General features: G+C 38.7%; 2 protein-coding genes and 1 long non-coding RNA gene across 8 annotated transcripts; 1 reads left to right on the top strand and 2 right to left on the bottom strand.

The window, feature by feature from the left end:
* Positions 1-1202: 1202 nt before the first annotated feature.
* LOC120568297 lies at positions 1203-16924 on the top strand. Its single transcript, XR_005640696.1, has 7 exons — positions 1203-1290; positions 1522-1722; positions 13487-13603; positions 13851-13989; positions 15168-15315; positions 15554-15628; positions 15740-16924. It is a non-coding gene; the product is annotated as an uncharacterized LOC120568297 (long non-coding RNA).
* On the bottom strand, positions 5438-8156 carry LOC120568295 (nicotinamide riboside kinase 2-like). Of its 3 annotated transcripts, none has more exons than XM_039815704.1 (8): positions 7966-8156; positions 7777-7867; positions 6866-6914; positions 6471-6645; positions 6286-6357; positions 6096-6202; positions 5823-5908; positions 5438-5726 (listed from the first exon to the last, which is right to left on the bottom strand). In XM_039815704.1, exons 1-7 carry the CDS (start codon positions 7989-7991, stop codon positions 5823-5825), a joined length of 606 nt encoding a protein of 201 aa, XP_039671638.1. In that variant the 5' UTR covers positions 7992-8156; the 3' UTR covers positions 5438-5726. The 3 variants fall into 3 exon arrangements, with proteins under 3 accessions (XP_039671638.1, XP_039671637.1, XP_039671639.1); XM_039815703.1 differs by having other exon boundaries at positions 5438-5729; positions 7966-8155; XM_039815705.1 differs by lacking the exons at positions 6866-6914; positions 7966-8156 and having other exon boundaries at positions 5438-5729.
* Positions 10255-21341, bottom strand: LOC120568293 (caytaxin-like). 4 transcript variants are annotated; one of them, XM_039815700.1, is made up of 13 exons: positions 20290-21340; positions 19738-19964; positions 17308-17414; positions 16035-16093; positions 15727-15954; positions 15146-15304; positions 14306-14408; positions 13819-13950; positions 13554-13640; positions 13209-13307; positions 12642-12677; positions 12494-12535; positions 10255-10924 (listed from the first exon to the last, which is right to left on the bottom strand). In XM_039815700.1, the coding sequence occupies exons 3-13, from the start codon at positions 17382-17384 to the stop codon at positions 10918-10920; spliced, it is 1029 nt and encodes a 342-aa protein (XP_039671634.1). In that variant the 5' UTR covers positions 17385-17414; positions 19738-19964; positions 20290-21340; the 3' UTR covers positions 10255-10917. The 4 variants fall into 4 exon arrangements, with proteins under 4 accessions (XP_039671634.1, XP_039671632.1, XP_039671633.1 ...); XM_039815698.1 differs by having other exon boundaries at positions 19734-19964; positions 20290-21339; XM_039815699.1 differs by lacking the exon at positions 20290-21340 and having other exon boundaries at positions 19734-20188.
* Between the last annotated feature and the right edge of the window lie 433 nt (positions 21342-21774).

Below are 21774 nucleotides of genomic sequence, written 5' to 3'. Positions count from 1 at the left end.
TGCAAACAATTATTTCCTATGGAAGCAGTTAAACTTACACATGTATTTTACATCCTTAAGATCCTTTATTATTATTATTATTATTATTATTATTATTATTATTATTATTTATTTATTTATTTTTTAAATTTTGAGCAAGAAGTAGTCAGATCCTTTACTTAATACCACAGTCATGCATTTAAAATCTTACTTAATACCACAGTCATGCATTTAAAATCTTACTTAAGTAAAAGTGCATTAGATTCAAAATATACTTAACATACTAAAAGTAAACATACTCATTATGCAGTATGGCTCATTTCAGGAAAAAACATTATATTACTGAATTATAATTATTGATGCATTAATGTGTAAACATCACTTTAATGTTTCAGATAGTAAAGGAACTTATTCCGATTTCAATTACTTTACTGCAAGGCATCTTAATCTGTAATTATATATCATCATTTCTTAGTTGAAATATATTTTGAATTAATAATCTGATTCTGTAAAGTTTGTTTGTTTGTGTGTGTTTATTTATTGAGGAAGGGGCAATGCATATCAATACACATGTGAATGTCCAACATGTGAATGTGCCAGATTTAGCCATACAGACTAGTTTTCATCTGCAGTCTCACCCTGGCAGATTGATGGCATAACAACATACAAGAGTGCATAAACACATACGCATAGATACATAAACACATAAAAGCACATAACACAGATCCATAAGAACACAAACACATAAGCACAGACAAAATCACATAAGTAACTAATAACTAATTTTATCAAATACACATAGTGGAGTAGAAGGATAGAGCGGCATGACATGAAAATACCCAAGTAATGTACATGTACCTCATGTGTTAAAAAGGGAAGGGGCCCACTGAGGCTGCATATGTGTGGAGCCATTGAGTACTAAAATGAATGACGTTGCCTATGTTACTTTGTTGCCCATTGTGGCTTTAACATATAACTAAAGATTAATATTAACACCACTGTGTATTCTGTTCAGGTTGGGGACTTAGGTTGTTTGATACCCACTATGAGTCAGGCAGAGCTCAGTAGGCCTATGTTTCACCTCTTACATGAAGTGCCGTGGTGTGCATTTCCTCAGCCAAATAGGGCATCAGGATGGTGAGCCTATTCTAGTCAAAAGATATTCTTAGTCAAAGAAACCTTCCCCCTCGTCCGAAGTACAGCTCCGCCCCGCTCTCTGCTGCTGTCCAGATTTATAAGAGCCACAGATCCTCAGCACTGGTTTGGCACAAGACTTCCCGAGCAGGACATGTAAGCCACAATATTTGGCCAGTAAGTATAAACGTTGAATTTAGTCTTTCTTGTATGTCTGACCTGAAAGTAAACAAATCACAACAAATGTTGCCACAAAAACTAATCTTTACTGTAAACTAGGAGTGCTTGTAAATAAAATAAAGTTTCTGGTTGTTTTCATGGTACACCTACAGCAGCAGCAGCAGCTCTTTCCCCGAGTGAAAGACTAATTCTTTTACGCTTTGAATATATCTTATCCCATGAATCTAGGTATCCAGGGCTGCTCACAGCTTTGCTTCTTGTGAGATTTAACGAAGATGATGGTCTTAAAATGGTTTTACCACAAGAAAACTTCCCCACAAGGAATACACCTGTTGTCTTCCCCTGAGGCCTCACACTGCCAGTCTGAGGAGTTTACAACTAAATGATATATCCAGAGGGTTTACCACAGATCATGGGGAGACAATGCAGGTGAGATGCTGACAAAATGTGTGAGAAAAAAATTGAAAATGATTAAACTCTGTTGTCCCATTATGTGGACATTTAGTTCCTCCTGAAAGCAATAATTCTATGGAGCGATTCCTATAAAACTGAATAGATTCTACAGTGTAACCTGAGTTAAAATAGAAGTGTCTAATAAACGATGAATCGTATGTTATTTGACGACTGTAGGAGTGCAGATCATCAGGTTTCTTGTAACACGTGTTGCTTATCGTTGATTAACCTTTGCCAAAACCAGCGTGGTCAGCTCTCCTCACGTTTCAGCTTTGAGCATCGCGCTGCTGTATCTATCTTCACGTTTTAGTTGATCTACACTGAGAGCACTTATTATGTGAGCTATTAAAAACTGTCTAACCATTTGACCCTTAACCCAGACTCAAATGTTAATACCTTTTGATGTTAAGGGGTTATCTTGGCCTTAAAGCTTTGCTGGGTGTGACTGCTGGCTACTTCTGTTTGAACACTTTTTGAATATATGTTTCTTCGACCAAAGATCTCCACAGTCACAGAAAGGAAGACAAACATAAAGGATCAGGGCAACAAGAGTAATTTAATGTTTTTTTCTTTCTTTCTTGGAACTGGATAAGAATCTTATTTTAGGATTGAACAGCAAAATATAGCTGGAACAAGATAAACCTATATGTAGGCATTGGTTGCATATATTTCCTGACCCAATCTAAATCATAAGTAATTTGTGTATTTGTTTTTTTAGTATGGATTTTTTGACTAAACTTAATTATTTACGTTATTTATCAGAGACAGCACACATTATTAAAACCAATGTGATGTAAATGAGTCACATTTATCCAAAAGGCTGCTTTTTATTTACAGAAACCTAATGACAACATAGATCAGTGTTGCACATATAATTAGAAGTTTAAAAACTAGTGGTAGTTCTTAATGCTTATTATATGTGATATTTAGTTTAGTTTTATGTTTGTGAATGGTTACATGGGTTACCTGCTTCTTTCTTCAAATATGTTTTACAAATATTTCAATTAAAGAGGATATACAACACAGGAAAAAAAAGAACACCTTTAGGAACCGTTGCAACCTTAACAAAGCTAATTCTGGTAACAAAAAAAAAACAAGCAAATAAAAATGGTGGAAAAACAACAAGAACAAGATGACTTCTATTGATGTTTAATGTTGAGACTGCAGATAAAAGTAAATGTCTATCTCTTAGCAAAAAAAATCCCTCTCAAGATGCAGGGTGTTGGGACCTTCTTCTTCTTCTTACAGTGAATAAGAATATGTTTCCTGTATCTCTATTTAGTGTTCATAAACAGTGTACTCATATTTAATAAAAGGTTAATAACACACTATAATGTGGTTGTCAGCACATCTAAGTGTCCTGTGGGCACCCGTAAGTGGAGGCTGCTATAATAGTGTAAACAGAATGACGAAATAGTTAAACACTGACGTAAAATACAAAATATGTCTTAATAGGAGAAATTAGGATTTTTGACAAATACTGTACATTAATAAGCAGTTAAAATGTCTGTACTGTGTCATATGTGTCTTCACATTGATATTGTATTGCATTATAAACAAAAGCAAACAAACAAACAAACAAACAAACAAACAAATCAATAAATAAGCGTTAAAATGCCCTTAACTACATAATAGTGTTTATAATTTTTTTTTAAATGTTAATATACAGCTTATAAATGCTAAATAGGGGGACTTCAGTTGTTCACATATGTTTAGTCACGGCGAGGTCATTTCTTCACTGGCAAAACCACAACTGTTCACATGCATCAGGGGTCCTCACTTATTCACACAATGGGTCTGCACAGCATGTGACAGCCGCTCATCTCGTGTCTCTGCCTCTCCACCTAAATATGGACGCCCTGGCTGTTCTTTCAGGGTTGCCATGGCGGTGGGTGACGTGGGAGCACAAGGTTCTCACCTTACCCACCCGGTGGTGGCGCGTAGGGCCTGGCCCCTGAGTCAGATCAGGCGGTGGAGCGTCGAGTGGATGTGTGGCAATCAGCAATTGGCTGAACACTCAGTAAATATATTCCCCTGACAGCCCAGACTCCTAAATATAAACTGACAGACCAGCTACACTCTGCTCCAGACCAACTGTTGGCATGTAAAGACCTCCAGAAACGTATCACAAGACCCTACCCCCCCCCCAACACACCCTCTGTGGCTCTACCAGAGAAATGTACAGTGTGCATGAACAGAAGGAAAGATTCCGAAAAGCCTATATGACACTAAAGATTTAATAAATGCTTGGACTATAAATCCTTTGAATTGTTAATCATCGCTGCCGGTCAGACACAAGTCATTTGTTTTATGGTTCATGCTGTGTAGTCAGGTGCAGATAGGACTGACAACCCTCAAGGTGACTGTATAATTCAATGGCTTTTGACATTGAAATATCAATGAAAGTGAAAATGTACTGCTCCCCCTCATTTCTGTGCAGACAGTATCAGCTGAGGGTAAAGCCATGTGGGTGCCCTTTGAAAGGACGTTTGATCTTTTGGAGAAGTGGTAAAGCACTTTCAATCCATGTCTATAATGTTGATGCCAGTAATTGAAAAAAATATTGTTTACTAAGTGGTCGTCAAGACAGAGATATTGCTCATTTGTTCTGCAAAGCCATAGGCTAGAATATATAAAGTATGTTTTAATGTTATTGGGTGTGTTTTCAGCACAGCAAGGGAGCATAATAGGCCTTCAACCACTATGTGGCTAACTCTTAATGGATACAAGTGAAAAGAGAATTTCCCCAACAAAGTTTACAGAAATAGAACGCAGATATTTTTATTTAGTGCTTTGGAGGTGGACGTTGTGTCCTGATAAGTGTTCCCCATCAGTTGACAATGACCTTTTTTAACTTAGCTTATTCATTATTACACGCAATGCTTTATTGGAAAGATGACAGCTGGAATAGAATTAGGGATGTTGGGGTTATATGGCAGGTGCCCTGGGCACTCTGGAGATAATTAATCTTTATGTTAATTTTAGGTCAAGGTAATTATGTGTCATTTTCATATATATATATATATATATATATATATATATATATATATATATATATATATATATATATATATTAGTATAATATGTACGTTCAAAGTTATAGATGTAATGTTAAAGAGCCCTCATACATGGGTAGGGTTTGGCATTACAAACCATTTCCAGCCACTTACAGTAAGTGGAAGATTAAAACATGGGCCAGTAAAACACACAAATTCATACAATATAGGCACAGTTGCCTCCCTCAGGGTGTGTTGACACACATGCTCATTATGTTATTTGTATAATTTATATATCCTGTTTAAAATTACAGTTAAGTGGTGATTAAATCAAATCACCTTTATTTATTCTTCTTTCTTTTTCCTTCCTGTAAACTGCAACAGTTTATCTATTGTCTTTTAGGGGACAACATTCTCTAGGATTCAGTTTGCAGGCCACTTTTATTGAGTCTGTAAATCTAATGTAGGTGATAAGGAGTCTCATTTAAGAGCTGCAGGATGTTATCAGTTATCCTCAAACGTACTTAAATGTGCTGAGAAACGTGAGGTTTGTGATTCTGAACAGGACCTTAATGGGAGTTACATTGGTGTGTGTGCGTGTGCGTGTGTGTGTGCGTGTGTGTGTGTGTGTGTGTGTGTGTGTGTGTGTGTGCGTGTGCGTGTGTGTGTGTTAAATGAAAAACAGGAAACACAAATTGGATTCAGTCATTTCATTTAGTTGCGAGACACAGCTCCTTCCTCCCAGTGGGGATTTTATACAAGATCAGAGTTGAGATCTGTCCCTGATGGGACACTGGGCAATCCAGAGGTATCTTATCTTTAAAAAAAAGTTACACAGGACTATACAAAACACAGCACTTCTGCCATTAGTTCCTAATAAGGATTAACTATTTACAAATCAGGCTAGAAGTACAGAAGTGGTGTTACACATTTACTCAAAATAATATTTACAAGTCTATACACGAATCCACTGTTATCCCCTTCCTGCTGTAGAGAGAGAAAGGAGAGAAGTTACTCACACTGCCACTGTCACAGTCAGTGAAAATCTATAGGATGATATATATTACATTTTTTATGTACCTATAAGTTGTTCAGCAGGGAGTTCTGAACACTTTCATACACTTTGTTGTAGATATTTTCCTTTGATGTCATCCCATCAAGGTACTCTGTAGAGAAAAACACATATCAGAGGTGATGCCAACAGTTAGCAGTTAAATCTTTATTTTCAAAGGAGAGATTGAAATATTTAGCTTTTATTTTGTTGTTAGCGATGTGGAAAGGGAGACAGAGCAATTTGGGCACATGAAGGGTCATTTATATTTATTTCAGATGGGAAGAATTAGCTCAACATACCTATTTTGGCACAGTTGTTCTCCATCTCTTTCCTGTGTTTCAAGTACATGGGCCAGACATGGCCGTCGAACAGGCCAGGGGGGTCAGGGAGTGTGTATGTCCTTGTACTGTAGAAACATAACCAATCAAGTCATTTTATAGCCTGTCATTTGTCCAACACTTCAGTGGAATCACTGTGAGAGCTTGTTACCTTCTCCTCCTTTTGCACTCCTCATAAGGAATTGAAATGTAGAAACATTTGTCATAGATGTCAATTAGAGGCCTGCAGAGGGGGATCAAGGATCAGATTAGTGAAAAGCTTTAGAGGTCAAGAGGTCTATAGGTTATATTTGAGAGCATATGTAGGAAAAACGTTTAACATGGCCAGCGACTGACTTGTAATTGTAGATGAGGAACCCCTCCACAACGAGAATATGGATCCCCTCCTCCGAGTCGCATTCCTCAGCTTCAGGTGACAGGCTCACTCCGTGTGAGCGGGCAAACTTGATCGGGTTCTCCTGCCAGCCTTTCACAGTGTTGACCATAGCCTCCATGTCCATGGCGCTGATCACTGATACAGAACAAGGAGAGGGGAGAGAAGAGCAGGCTTCATCACACATTCAACGAACAGTCCTTACCATTAGTCAAAGTTAATGAATGTTTGTAGCATTTACAGAATAGATGACAGAATATCACAAAGTTTAGGTTTGATTGGTTACCAAACTACGGAAATGTGCAGGAAAGAAAAAGTACATTACTGCATGGTTTTCCTACGCAAAATCCATTCTTACCATCCCACTGTCTAAAGCCGTCCTTCCCGACTTCTATTTGATCGGGTTTCTGAAATAACAGTCACCAATAAAACATTGCTGCAACCTAGTAACCAGTCGGAGCTGATCACACCTGGACAGGACAGGCCAAGGACTCGTCTCCACCAAAAGTAGCGCATGGTGACATTTTTTGGTGCGGTTTTTAATGTTGCGCTTGCGAAATATCAGTTTCAATACCTTAGGACAAAGCTTTCTCTAAATAACTTCTTTTAAAATGTTTTAAATGCAGGAAGGTCGTAATACCTGCTGTTATATCACTTTGATGAAAGTGTTTTTAAAGATGGAAGCTAGCTTGTTTAGCAAACTGTCTCAGACTATCTGCAGGCTCTTGCGATTTCGGAAATTGCGTTTTCGATTTTTCGCAGTTGTGCGGCCCTCGAAGACACCCTCGATGTATTGCTATAGCATTATAACATGAGATATATCTGGACAAATGACATCAAGTCACTTTGATTTTAAAAACAATTTGTGATCAGTTGTCAATCAACCTTTACGGGCCCAGAATGCAGCACAAAATGATGGTGGTGGTGGTGGGAGAGATACAATCTTCTGGCTTCTTTTGGGCCAAATGAGGTTAATAATTAAGCAAAAGGTTGGTTGCAGAATGTGCAACATGATTGGACAAAGTCTGATTTTAAGTGGGGACGCTCAGCCCTTTGATTGGCTGTCCAGGAGGCAATCAGCCAGATGAATTACTAGGCTACTGTGATGACAGCACATCTGCAGGTCAGACTGGCGGTTTAATTGTGAGCACAAAATGTCAAAACAGTTACAATAACTCAACATTAATACAATAAAATAATTACTGCAGCTTTAAACTGAACATATAGTGACTTAAATTTGAAAATAATTGTGACTTTAATTCAGCTTACCCTAAAAAAGTCATCCTGATGCACCACACAACAGTTGGGTAATGTCTTTAGCAGTCTATTTGTCAAAGTGGTCTTCCCACCGTTGGTCACTCTGAAATTAAGATGAATTTCATTCCACAGATGTGAGTTACATTTTAAGTTTCATCAAAAGACAAGCAGAAGTAGGTAAATAAATTAAATGACACTTACCCTCCAATGCCAATGATGAACTTCATTTTCTACGATTTGTGTATCGGTCACCTATGGAATTCAGTAAATAAAAGAAGGGAACCCACCCAAAGCAAACAGTCTATAAAAGGCTTCTTGAAAAAAGCTTTTCCTTCTCTTCTGCCACAGACGTTCCCTCCTTTTACTACTTCATTGATAGACAATCTCCTTGTGAGACATATAAAGGATTTTGATGCAGCGTCACAGCCTCTCAAACCAATCGGCCTCCTTTTCCCTTAGCCAATAGGCCGTCACTTTACAACCGCACCACACAGAACCAATGGGAGGAGGACTTCGGAGCCTCACAGTTGCATGAAAGTAGATCCCAAATGTTAAACCTGCTGTCAGGGTCAGTGAACACTGGTCAACCAAATGCAGGACAAATCTCCATACCCAACAGATAGAAGGTAAAAAAATAATAAAGAAATGGTGATGGGGGCAAAGCTGTGAAACACAAAATGAAATCTCTCTTTGTAAAGAGTCACAGTCACATGTGGAGTCTTAGACAGAAAGCTACTGTAGACTGGTGATGCTGATATTTTAGAGCTTGTATCTTTATTCTTAATTTGAGATTAATTTGATTTGAAGAACTTTTTAGAAATTGTACAAATCTTAAATTGTTAGTAAGACATGTGTGCAGATGTATCATAAGAGTTTGTGTCTTAGAAAAGGCAATGCGTGGAGAGGAGGCAAGGGCTGCAAATTGCACACTCATTGACCTTTACTGTAATACATGACAAAGTATGAAAGTTACAACCTCTTACTGAAACATGTCTATCACAATTAAGAGAGAAACCTCATTATTTGGGATTTTTAGAGGAAAAGTTTTCCATTCTTAGACAGATCAGGGAGGGTGAAAACCAGAAGCCCTATATTTAGTCGGCTGTGTGTCTGCCTGTTGCGTCGCGCATATTTGTGATGCAACCAACTAAACTACATGGCCACCAGCCATATGCACACAGGGTCTCGAGTCACGGCTATAGGTCTGATAACGGATCTACTGTATGTCTTTGAACTTAAGCTTATCAGTCCTGTTTTTCACACACTTCCAGATGTGTGCAGTCTAACCTTGTGTTTATTATGTTCCTGCAGTATTTTGAACAAATCTTTTGAATCTATCTCTGTAATTTTAAGTGGGGAAGAGGTGGAGTCCCAGCTATATCAGAGCACATGGTCATGTTGAGGGCTTCATGTTTCACTGCGATGACTATCCCAATGCAGAAGAGATGCCTGTTGACACCTTGTGATAATATTTCTTTTACCTCTTCTATCAAAGTTATTGGCAGCTTTGACATGTTGAAGCAGTCTGTTAGTTAACAGAAATTGCTGCATTCTGGGTAAGAATGTAGGGTTTACAAAGCTGTCCCATATAGGCTCATACATTCTGTTGGGCACTAAGCCACAACATGGTCAAAACCATGTGAAGCATGTGGTGTACATACTTTTTCCTTCTTAGACTCAGACGACAGACAAACCTGATATCCCCTATTCAATTTATAACATCTTTTTAGGATTATGTCAAATTACCAACATTTTCAGGTTTAAAGGAATAGTTTGACGGTTTTGGGAAATACACTTGCAGATACTTAGATGAGAAGATCCATACCACCCTCAGACATGAAAGTGGTATGGATCTTCTCATGTAACTTTCAACAAGTAAGCAAATATGCCTAATACTTTCTTGTTTCATGCTGAAATATTTATTTTATATTACTATAGTCTAAGAGATAGAGAAGAAGCATTGTCATTTTACTGGACTAAGGTCTCTTTTTCACATCTGAAACAAAGATTTGTTAATTGTTTACATGACTGAATTTGCATAATAGACTATAAAAGTCAATGGTAAAAAGGTAAAGGAACATGCAGGACAAATTACAGTTTATTATGGGTTATGTAATGTGCTACCCTGTGATCACAGTATCCTAACATGTAAAAATGAAGGAGGGTAACCTCAGGAGAATTATGTCCAAATGACCCCTATAAAGAACAACAGTCAGGTGACGCAAAGAACATTGACACACTCATAAATCATAATTATGCCCCTTAATAACTCATCAGTAACTGCCTGTAAAAAACATTCTGGACCAAACTGGAATATATTTAGTGGCAATAAAAAAGATGAACCTATGAGCTGTAATGTTCATCTGTTCTGTATCAGAAGTCAAGGTTGGATACCAAAGTGACAAAGGCTTGCTTTAGTTCATTCATTTATTTTTTTTACAAACAATAAATGGCACAATTTCATAAATAACACTTTTAGCAATTCATGTCTTTCTCTTTAAATATATTTAATTTAATTTGTAACAATATATGTTTTCCATCTTGTAAAGTACCTTTTAAAACATGATGGCAAATGACAAAAACAAATGAGACAGAAGGATATAAACAAGCATGCCAACTGCATATCAACTCTGGAAAACTTAAAGCCTGTAACACATGTTTGCATCATACTGTAGGTCTAAACAGAACAATATCATTGCACATTATTTTTCAGTAAACGACCATTAAACCAAACAATACCCATGCCACTCATATCAAAAACCATATATCTGTGCAAACACCTCTCTCAAAAATATCTATACAAGTATGTACACGTTGAAATGGACAATATTCCCGACTTTTTGGAAGATGCTTGAGTGTTCATTCAAGTCCTTAATTTTTAATTTATGAAGCTGAAGTCATGCTGTAGATAAAGCTCAACTTGACATGCAGGGAACAAATGCGTTTTGATTTAGCTATATCTTGTAATACTTTGGCTTAAATTAACTTTTAGTTAGAAGCAAGCATGTCACTGAAAATAATGTTTTAGAGAAATGATTGTCTTGCAGCTAATGGATCCAGTCAGGTGATTTAATCCTGTGCAACAAGCGTGTGATGGTGGTCTCAGCTGGCTCTCGTTTTAATGAATGAATGTCCCCCATTGGTTCTTCCATTTTAAGCTCTGTAATGCAAATAAAGATAGTTTCAGATAGATTATCTTTCTTTCTCCATCACCTTTATCCTGACAGTCTGAAATATATCAACTGACTTTATTTTATCTCCACAAATACATTTCATATATAATCCTTAAATTTGGCAGTGTGTCAGTAAGCATGCACTACATCTAAACTAAATCTAATTGCAAACATTGCCTATTTATTTTCCCCTGCGTTATCCCTTGGCATTTGGTTAGGGGATGGTGCCTGTGTCCATTCCTGGGATGCCAGCCAGTCCTACAGCTGATAGCTCTTTTGATATATGAAGTATGAGAGGAACGGTCAGCAGGACAGCAGTTTCTCAAATAACCCTGCCACCCAACCTAAGCTACTGCGGTGGGAATTTCCCCCAATTTCAGGAGAGGCTGTGTGACGCGGATAATTTTCCCAGACCTCGGTCGTACAACCCATTAAAAATAGAATTGATCGGTTGTATGCAGGCAGGCTTAAAGATATTAGCAGCTGTGCTTTATGTAACACAGGGTCTGAAAGAAATATGAGGTTTGATGATCAGAGAGTCTGAATTTTAGGAACTGAAACATGACTTGGCAAAAGAGAAAGTTGTGTGGAATGAGCTGGACTGATCGACAGTAATCATACAGCTCTATATTTTGTGCTTCAGCCTTTAGTTCAGTGCTCACAGAGAAGGACTAACACGATTAATCAATTATCCAAAAAGTTGTCAATTAATCTACTTTTAATCATTGCAGGGTCTGTTAGTGATGGAAAAAGTAAATGAGATGTACATCTTTTTAAGACAAGATTTGAGTAACTGAGATCTGAGTAATCTTTTTCTGTCTGCTTGTGGTCTCACTTAACTCCGTATGGTTCTGTAAACTGGATCTTGAACTGAGAGCTGACCCTTTAGACCTTTGGTCAGTGAGTCAACACTCCAGACTGGCCATCGTCCAGCATTTAGGTGATTTATTGTATCGTGTCTCTCCTGCGCACATAAGCATGTGTGTGTGTGGGGAGACATGAACATTTCCCTGTATGTCAAAGATTAGTTACAGTGGTCTGACATTACAAACCAGCCTGGGGTAAGTTGGTTGGAAAGGCAGTTATGTCAATGACAGCCCTTACATTAATGTCAGATGTCACAACCTACCTCTGCTATCATCGACTTTGACCTGGAAATGACAGATTAAAGTTAAGCCATAAGTAAATATAAATATTTAGCTTGGTCATCTAGCCCATATTGTGCTTTCTGTTGCCAAAACCTATGTGACTGCACAAGTTGCTCACACTTAATTTAAAGAGAAGAAACGCACACGATTGGTTTTCTATTTAGCCTTTTACATGACTTTTTTTGACAAGTTTACATGACAAGTTTTCTTATTTCAGTTTCTTATCTGACTAAATGAAATGAAGTGTATGTAAGTGAGAGTGAAAATGTTTCAGACTCCTAGCATTCTCCTACCAGTTTTGAATAAAATAATTAAAATGTCTGAACATTTTTCATGTTGTAGTGCTGAAGTAGATAAAAACAAATAATCAAAAACTACTGGACTGCATGCATTGCAAAAGGAGGTCACCTTTCTTTAGGCAGTGTTGAGTTAGGCTGCTCTTCCTCAAGTCTGTAAGTAAGACAGGCAAATATTAAGAATGCTACTTAGATGCAGGAAAAAGAGCAGGCATTAAAACTCTTTTTAACATAAAATCACATGCATATCTATTGCTCACCTTTCCCTTTGTACTTGTATCTTCTCGTCGTCATACCTTTAACAAATGAGAAAAGAGATGTTGGACTAAAACTTTTGAATTCCAAGGTACAGCCACCTACAGTTTGATGAAAAAAACAATATGAATACCAATATGAGTTTTTACTTTTCAAAAATCCCGGTCTATTCCCAATTGTATGCTGTATAGAACGTGGCTGTCATGGCTTCTTTTAGTATAAGGTTTCAGATACATGGTGTTTGCCACAAAAGACAGAATGTCTACAGAGTGAATGCTGAAGTAGACTAGGTCTCTTTTTTCTGATTGCTAGTGTATTACACACTATCTTGGTTGTCTACTATTTCAGATGTTGAAGTGTAGTAAAATAAAAAGTGACAACTATATATTTAAATAAATTATACAAACTAAATATTAATGAATAAACACAGCTTGGCTCAGATTTAGTTCTATCACCGAACTGTGAGCATTCACCTCAAAATGTTATTACTGTAAGCATGCAATAAATAACAAAAGCAGTGATAGACATGTTTAGTGTCTCAACACTGACCCCTGGTGGCTCGGAGAACTTACTGCAACACACACTCGGGGATCTGCACGTGCTCCATGGGGATGATCTGGCTGAGCTCCTTCAGGGTGTGAACATAACGAATCTTGTCCATGAACTTCACGCTGAAGAAAGCATCAACACCATGCAATTATCACAAATGATCCAGTCTGAACACCTAATATCTGTATCGTGTCATCAAGGCCAGGCCTTGTAGCACAGCTCTTTATGTTTTGTGATGCAACTGGATTATTATGTCACAACTTTGTAATTTATCTTCTTTCTGTTTCTTGGATTTGTTTAGAGAAGAGCCAATATATAACTCGAAGGATAGACTGATGGACTACAAACCACACTAAATGTATCCTCACCTAATGAAAGGTCTTGAGATGGCCAGGACGGTCCGGATGAACCACGTTGGGTGAGCGATGATGAGACATTTTAGATTCTTCCTCAGTCTACAGGAGACATTCAATTGTTTGTGATGCTTTCCTCCTTCTAATAATAATTTCATTCATAATAAATTCGAATTGCATCATCATTTATCCTTAGCATCGACAATATTAGTTATATATTCTTAACAATATTCTCATTTCCATGACATTTTCCATAAACTGCTGTGATATTCTGTCTTACTTCCTGTCAATCATCTGGTAACATCTCTTCAGCCAGCTGATGCCGGGCATCTTCCTACGAGGAGTTGCTCCGTTCATGTAAACAATCATGTAATCTTCGGCCACCAGCAGCTCCAGGCTGCTCACAACATACCTGAGGACAGAGCAAACAAGCTCAGATCTGACTCGGAGGGTAGGTACAGTAACATAGAAGATGAAAACACTTTACTTGAAAGAATTCCTAGATATGTACTTCACAAAGTAAAATTCTTAATGCCAGTGAGTGTTGGTAAAGTTATTCAACCTTTGTTTCTAGCATTTAATGTAAATAATAATTTCAGATATGATTAGTCATGCATATATTTACTAAAAACATTTTCTCCAGTCATTTCCTTTGATCAATTATACAGTGAAAAATAATAACAAAGGTAGAAGAATAATGTTATAAAAGGGTCATAATACAGCACGCTACTGTAAAAGAGTCCATTAAGGGCCAGAATGGATCTTACAGAAAGAGATTCTCCATGATGTACGTGTAGTCCTCACAGCCGCTGTCAGGAAGGTAGCAGGCGGCAAACACGATAATGGCATTCAGACCCTCTCCATAATAACCTGAAAGAGGAGAGAGACACATTCAGTATGACGACAGCTGCATTGGCAGTGTTGTGACACTGACTGCATTATCACGGTCTGAAAAAATATGAAAACCGAGAAAAAAAGCTATCCGAAAGATCTTGTAGTTAGTCTTTTTTTCCTTGTTTGTTGTTTCTTGTCCCAGGGACATTAAATGCACAAAGATTGTTTATTATTATTTTGACCACTCCATTAATATCAATGAGGGTAGACAAAATAATAGAAACCCCTGTTAGTGTAATTCAATTCAGTTCAACAGCACCACAAACTACATCCTTTAAAATGATCCTAAAGTAGATTATTCATGAAGGTAAGATTTATTGCAACACTGTTGTATTAGACTGTCTTAGTTTAGGCCTAGTGTGCCTAATAAACTGCCAACCAAGTGTATGTCTCTATACAACTCTTTTTGTTGGACTTTGACTATAGTTACATGCACAGCAGTTCTATTTGGTCGGTCTTTGTTTGAGTGCAATGTTTCTTTCTTTCAACTAGGTTCATAATATTTGCATCAAAAACTATCATCAACTTTGATCTTAAACTGTCGTGTTAGAACTGGTCTTTCAAACCCAATGTTGGATGAACACACACTCACACACACACGCACACGCACGCACGCACGCACGCACACAAACACACACACACACACACACACACACACACACACACACACAAGCCCACACACATAGACACAAAGTAAACGCTCTTTCACTAACCTCCATGTGTGACCACCCTCAGGTATGGTCTGATGACCTGCATGTCAATCCGCTGCTCCTGGTCTCCGATGATCACTGTTCGCCATAGACGACCGGATGAGTCTCTCTCCTCTTCCCTTTCACCTGGAAGACGCTTGGCAGTGGCCACAGGAGTGTCATCTAGACACAAGGTGACACAAAGATGGTCAGATTGTTTAATCTTCCTCTTCCTAAAATTCACTTTGACTATGACTCTTGATAGTGGTATTGTTGTACTGTATCAGTGATGAAAATATTTTTTTTTAAGAATGAAAAACATTCAGTTGCTATAGACAGAATTTGGGGAGTTAAGAAAGTCAGCATTTACTCTCTAGCCATGCAATGATAACTGCATTAAGGGTTTGTTTTCATTTTTGCTGTATTTAACAGTTGGCTGCTAATTTGTGACTGGCCTGCCAAAAGGAGACAGCACCTGAGGCAGGACTCAGACCGAGGACACAGCAGGTAGCATGATTTGCTTCTCAAATGAATTCCAACACGCATCCCTTGACCTAAAAAAATGGTGCCATCTTTATATTGATCATCTAAAACCATCATCTGACCTTCCCACTCCAGCTCGTTGCCATTGTTGATGAACTCCAGCGAGTCTGTCTCATCAGGAGTCTCGATGTCATCTACGTCGATGTCCAGGTCGTCGGGCGTTTCCAGAAACTCATCAGAGAGCACCGACCCCTCGCTCTGATCCAGGGAGAGGTTCATGTCGGGGGCGACCAGAGTGCGACGCTTACGCTGGGCCATGGACACGCCCACATTCAGAGTGGTGGGAGGATCTGGACAGGCAGGCCAACAAAGTTCAGATACAGTATATCATAAAAGAATATAGTTAATGATGTGAATTTAATCCACTTACTGGTTCTGTGGTCAGTGAGGCCACATGAAGAATCAACATCTCCATCCTCTGGCAGTGGCCTGCAGAGAAAGACATAAAAATACAGAAATAAATACAATGGCATGGAAACAGCATAAATAAAACATAAAATGACATATATAGGAATTGTAGTTGGCCTATTATTTTTCTGCTACCAAGTTAATGATTGTGTTGAATAAGCTTTAACATTTAACAATACATTGCAATGATAAAAAAAACAAAAACTAAATGAAATGATGAAATAAACTATGAGCAGTCGTTCCTAGCATTTTCACTCGTAGTCTTTTGTTTTTGGAGTGGCCCTATTGTTATTTAACCACATTGTGTCCTTGGAAACAATATGTGTTGTTTGAGAAAGCAACACCAGTAATAATCACCAACTCCTCTCTGACATTATAATAAGACAGCTAAACCCTCAGCGCTGGGGCACACACACATACACACACACACACACACACACACACACGCACGCACCCACGCACCCACGCACGTACGTACGCATGAATAGACAAAGACGCCCTACAACCACAAGTACAGGCAAGCTGATGCAGCTGTAGGGATAATTGCTATTATTATGTAGCTTTAGGTAAGTTAAAGACAGCACCAACAGATACAGAACAATGGAGAAAAAAAAAATCAACATTGCAAAATCCTTCTACAACGTTCCTTTATAGGACTCATGTTTAAACTGTCGACATTGCCTTAGCCAACTGAGCTACAAGGATACCATTGATATATTACTATATATTACAAATACCTGCAGCAGATAGATATCAAACATGGACGATACTATGTAAAAAACTGTGTATAAATATGTTGTGAATACGGTGGATGTCCTTGAATAATAAAGTTTCCTCTGCTGTAGAAATGTTTCTTGCCAGTAGTTGGTCGACTATTTTTCCATTGCTGGACACCCTGATGTGTTTGACTTTTTTTCTCATTGCTAGCTGTGATTTTGTTCACTGAAATGATACAACATAATCACGTAACACATAACGACTACATCAAGGAAAGAACACACCTGCTGCCTTTCAGCATTTAAACAGCTCACACACACCGACACACACACCGACACACTGACACACACACACACACACACACACACACACACACACACACACACACACACACACACACACACACACACACACACACACACACACACACACACACACACACACACACACACACACACACACACACACACACACACACACACACACACACACACACACACACACACACACAGGAATACCTGGGGAAGTCTTCATCCTGCCACTCGTCCTTAACCTCCATGCTGTCCATGCGTAAAGTGGCCTCTGCTGTACCCATCCTCTGCCAGGGAGGACGGGCTTCAGCTCTCTGTGGTTGAAAAATTCAACAATGAATTGTTTTAAAGCATTGTTATGACAGAGAACTTGCAGCTGTCTTAAAGGGGCGCTTCATGATTTCATTAGGATTATCTGATTTTGGCTTGAGAATTATAATTGAGATAAACTTACAACAGATAGCCAGCGTTACAAACTGAAGGTGTGGCGTTTTAAAAAAGTGGGTGTTTACCAGGCAGGGAAGATGTAACGAAAGACACTATCCTGTTGCATTATGGGAAATGTAGGTACACTGTTTTGGAGCTTAAACCATACTAGGAACGAAACATTAGGATATCTCAGCCTCTTTTGCTTCAATTTTGACCATTCCTTTTTAAATTTGTCTCTCAATTTAAATAACCTTATGGAAGCAATGTACTTAATTGCTGGAGTACCCCTTAAATAGGCCAAGGAAAAGACAACTTAACCACAGTATATAGCTTTAAGGAGCTGTAATTAAGTGGTCTGGAGAGCAGCTAGAAAACAAAACATGGGTGTAATGAAGAATCCAACCAACAATCTTAAATATATAAATTAATACAAAGTTGTCAAAACTAAGTAACAGTTTCCCTACATCCCTAGGGAAGGAGACAAAAATATGGCTCATACAGCCCCCAGGGCAATACAAGCAAATCATGCGTGCCGCCAAAAAGCAGATAGTGATCTTAACTTCCATATTTTACATAACCAAATCAGAAAAGTCTCCATCCAACGCTGCATGTCCTTTTCTTGCTATGCAATGTAAAGCTTTACTGTGCCTAATGTTATGTTGGTTGTTGTAGGCTGTCATTCAAGGATCAGTAATGCACAGAGTGAACGTCATGTGTGAGTATTGTGTCAGAAATGTGCGTATGGGGGAGGAGTGTCCTTCCTACATTTCTGTCCCAGCCAGAGTTCATGCAGCAGACGTTACCACAGTCCATTTGCCCACTGGGATGGCACTGATGTGCTGTAGTGAGATATGTCAGAGCCTATGCTGAAAAAACCCACAAATGTGGTCTAAAAGGCACAGGCCCTCAGGCTACATGCTGATGGAGCTGCTGTGTTGTGATTGGACTCTAAACGATCGAGGAGAATGGTTAAGTGTTTACACTGTATTATCCCGTAAGAAAATTGAAGTGTTTGATATGAGCTTAGTAGGGAACTCCTTAAACGTCACTTTAATAAAGTTCCTTGTGGCCAAATCACACTTTGATTCCCTTTCCTCTGTTCTAACACTCTAATCTTTTGAAAAAAGCTTTGTGAAACAGATTGATCATTTCCCTGCTATATTAAGAATAAAAGAGGAGGGTGACTAGCTGAGAATAAAGTAGAAAATTCACACAGAAACCTCAGCTCAGTGTGTGTGGTGTGGTTTGTTGTCTGTGCAGATGTCTCTTGCCAAGGCTCAGCTGCTCATGCAGTCAACTGCTGATTGATGCACACAAAGTAATGTTGCAGTAGCACGTGTTTGGTCGGGATTTGAGTCCAGATGGCAGAGCAGCCTTCATTACCCAAACAATATCTCGTAAGCTATTCTCTGCATTGTGTCTATCAAACCAAATACCTAATAATCTGTCTCAGAGGTGGAAAGCAAATAAATAAAAATGCTCAAGATACATTTTAACCTTACTTCTTTTTTTACACTTTAACTAAATATCACATCAATAGAGCCACTGATGATAAAAGGCAAGGCAATACATCATGATCGAGTACAGCTTTCCTCAACTTGGTTGATTGCAATTTACAGGAAAAGCCCTGGATATTTGAATTCAAATCTTAAGTATTTCTTCTTAACATTAAATATGTATAACTAAATAAGTAGCAATCAAAGTTACAACATATTTAGATATAATTTAAACAGAGTTTAACACTTGAAAACTCAGCTAATCCTCTTTATCAGAACTGAAAGGCTGTGATTTGATTAAATCCTGATCGGTACACAAAAGTAAGTGACCACCTTTTCCAAATGAGCCCTGTCCACTTCAAGACAACGAGAAGAGCATGGACAAACACAAATATCTAATGTCAAATAACAAAAACATTTTGCAGAAAATACATGTTCATTTAGGTTACATAAAGACGCTGATTGAGAATTGACATTTTTAAGGCCTGAAAATGTGTGAAGAGAAAAGCTATCTTGTCACGACTGCCATCCTTTTCTTATCTGACAAATGAAATCAGACACTGTCTCAGTAATTTGAATCACAAACAGTAGCAGAATTAAAAACATTAAATACCATGTAATTGATTGAGAATCTGCCCCACTGAAGAAAAGCACTTTATCCAGCCAAAACCAGAAAAATGATGGCTCATGTAAAGGAAGGGTACTCACATACTGTGATTAGGATGACTTCCTCTTCGCCGTTTTGAAAGCTTCCCGGTTTTGCTTTCAGTTTCTCTTCTTAAATTTCTTCCTCCTCCTTAAATCTGCCTGAGCAGAGTGAGGGTCCTCTTTGTTTACATCTGCAAGTGGGACACTCGAGTGCTCAGGATCTGGGCTGCTGGATGATTCTTGCTGTTTACTGATGCTTCTAATGGAGGCTCAGAGAGAAAATGTGTCATCCTGTAGAGAGAACGGTTAGGAGAGTCAGGGTGATCACACAGCAAACACGATCCTGCTCTCATCTTTTCAGTCTCTTCTGCTTGCCAGATCCTGTGCTGCTTTTTGGTAAAAAGATAATCCTTGCCCTGCGCTTTTAGCTTGTCTCATGATGATCACGCTCTATCTCTCTTCCTCCCATTTACTTCTGCTCATCTCTGCTGAATCCCCCTCTACCCTCCTCCTCCCTCTACCAACACTAATGCTCCCACCCCAGGCTCTAATCCTGATGTGATGATGTCACCCGTATGTGCTATTGTGGTTATGTAATCACACCTGCCTACTGTACCTTCTCTTTGATTCTCTTAGGCTGCTGGGAGTCAGGATCCGCTGTTTTCCTTCTCCTTGCATTCAGTCCATTTTGCATCCATAATTTAACGTGTTTTGATCCTGCTGCAAGCTGGAAAAGATGGATGTTTCTACTTCACCGCTGTTCCCTGGCAACAGCATCTTCCTCCATCACACACACATATACAGTACATACAGTCTCTCACTTTCTTGCCTTTTCTCACCATCTCTTTTAACCTCTCTCACTCTTGATTAAAACCCCTCCTCCAAATGAATTCCCTTCCTTTTCTCTTGCTCCCTAGCTGTGATGCTCACACCCCCTCCCTCCGTCCCTTTCTGTCCTCACAGCTGCACTGAGCTCTGGGCGATGTCAGTGACACAGAGTGGCTTCTCTCTGGCATGGCACTCATCGCCCAGTGGGGGCAGCCACAGTTTCCTATTCTTCTCCTGCCATTGGCTGCTTGGCAGAAAAATGCATTTTGGGTGCGCTTACAGTATTCTATTAATAACGCTACTTTGCACAGCACTGAAACACTGCAACATGCCCATACTTGTGACTAAAGCATTTGTTTTTCCACAAATCAGGTAATGTTGAGAGATCCCGAAAGGTAGCTTCAGGTGTTTAAGAACATACCTTCTTGCCTAGCTTTAATTGTGGCTTACTGTATCTTGTTTTGAGAAATATCTAAAGATGTTTGAGTGTTTTTTTTTATTGTCAATAAGATGAAATTACAATGTTCTGTTGTATTTTCCTTAATAAACTGCACACTCCTGTAGCTTTTTGCAGAGAAAAAAAAAATCATGTTTCAGTTCTAGGCTCACAGTGTATTGTGTTTACTTTCACAGAGTGCTAAACAGTTCTATATGTATTCATATTCATCACCCATGTGTAACTGGGTCACTGGTGGTAGAGTGTTCCCTATGAAAGACATATCTACAATACAACAAGGAAGGAAATAGTGTGCTGGTCTAATCACATTTAAAGATTAGTGATAGTGATAGAATGATTGTATAGGGTATTTCACACTGTTCTTTAAGGTCTCCTAATAGGGTATGTAACATTGGTTGGGCTGAAAATTGCCCAAATGCTATTTTATGGGCCCATAACTACCCTGTGAATATGGCCCTATTTGTAACAAGAGCTTTTCTTCCAAATATGGTATGCTCATGAATATTTAGATGAGCTGCACACTGATTGGTTTGAGCAAATTTGGTAAGACGTGTCGGATTTCAGGAGGTCTGACGAGACAGCGGCAGCCTGCTGCACTCCATACCCAGGAGAAAGTCACCGTTTCTGGGTTAGCTACTGGACAACCGGGGCTCGGGGCTCTGCAGCGCTGTCCGGCTGTTGGCATAACTATAATATATTTACAGTTTGAATTTCGTCACGGCACTTATATAACAGCTACCCTAAGGTCTTACACAGCTAACGCTTGTGTCCGATTTAAATTTAATGCATTTTTGTGAATAGGAGGGGTTTCGTTAG

This window comes from Perca fluviatilis, chromosome 11 (genome assembly GCF_010015445.1).
Source record: "Perca fluviatilis chromosome 11, GENO_Pfluv_1.0, whole genome shotgun sequence".
Classification (NCBI taxonomy): Eukaryota; Metazoa; Chordata; class Actinopteri; order Perciformes; family Percidae; genus Perca; species Perca fluviatilis.
Note: the sequence above shows the minus strand (reverse complement) of the source record. Positions and strands in the feature narration are given on the sequence as shown.

What these genes read in the sequence shown, in the direction of transcription:
- LOC120568295 (XM_039815704.1), bottom strand. Translation starts at nt 7,991, where the DNA reads ATGAAGTTCATCATTGGCATTGGAGG. An exon ending in TTCATCATTGGCATTGGAGG is followed by an intron (nt 7,868 to 7,965) that starts GTAAGTGTCATT and finishes TCTTAATTTCAG; the next exon opens with AGTGACCAACGGTGGGAAGA. An exon ending in CGGCTTTAGACAGTGGGATG is followed by an intron (nt 6,646 to 6,865) that starts GTAAGAATGGAT and finishes GTTCTGTATCAG; the next exon opens with TGATCAGCGCCATGGACATG.
- LOC120568293 (XM_039815700.1), bottom strand. Translation starts at nt 17,384, where the DNA reads ATGGGTACAGCAGAGGCCACTTTACGCATGGACAGCATGGAGGTTAAG. An exon ending in ATCTCAAGACCTTTCATTAG is followed by an intron (nt 13,308 to 13,553) that starts GTGAGGATACAT and finishes TGCTTTCTTCAG; the next exon opens with CGTGAAGTTCATGGACAAGA. An exon ending in ATCCCCGAGTGTGTGTTGCA is followed by an intron (nt 12,678 to 13,208) that starts GTAAGTTCTCCG and finishes CATTTGTTAAAG; the next exon opens with GTATGACGACGAGAAGATAC.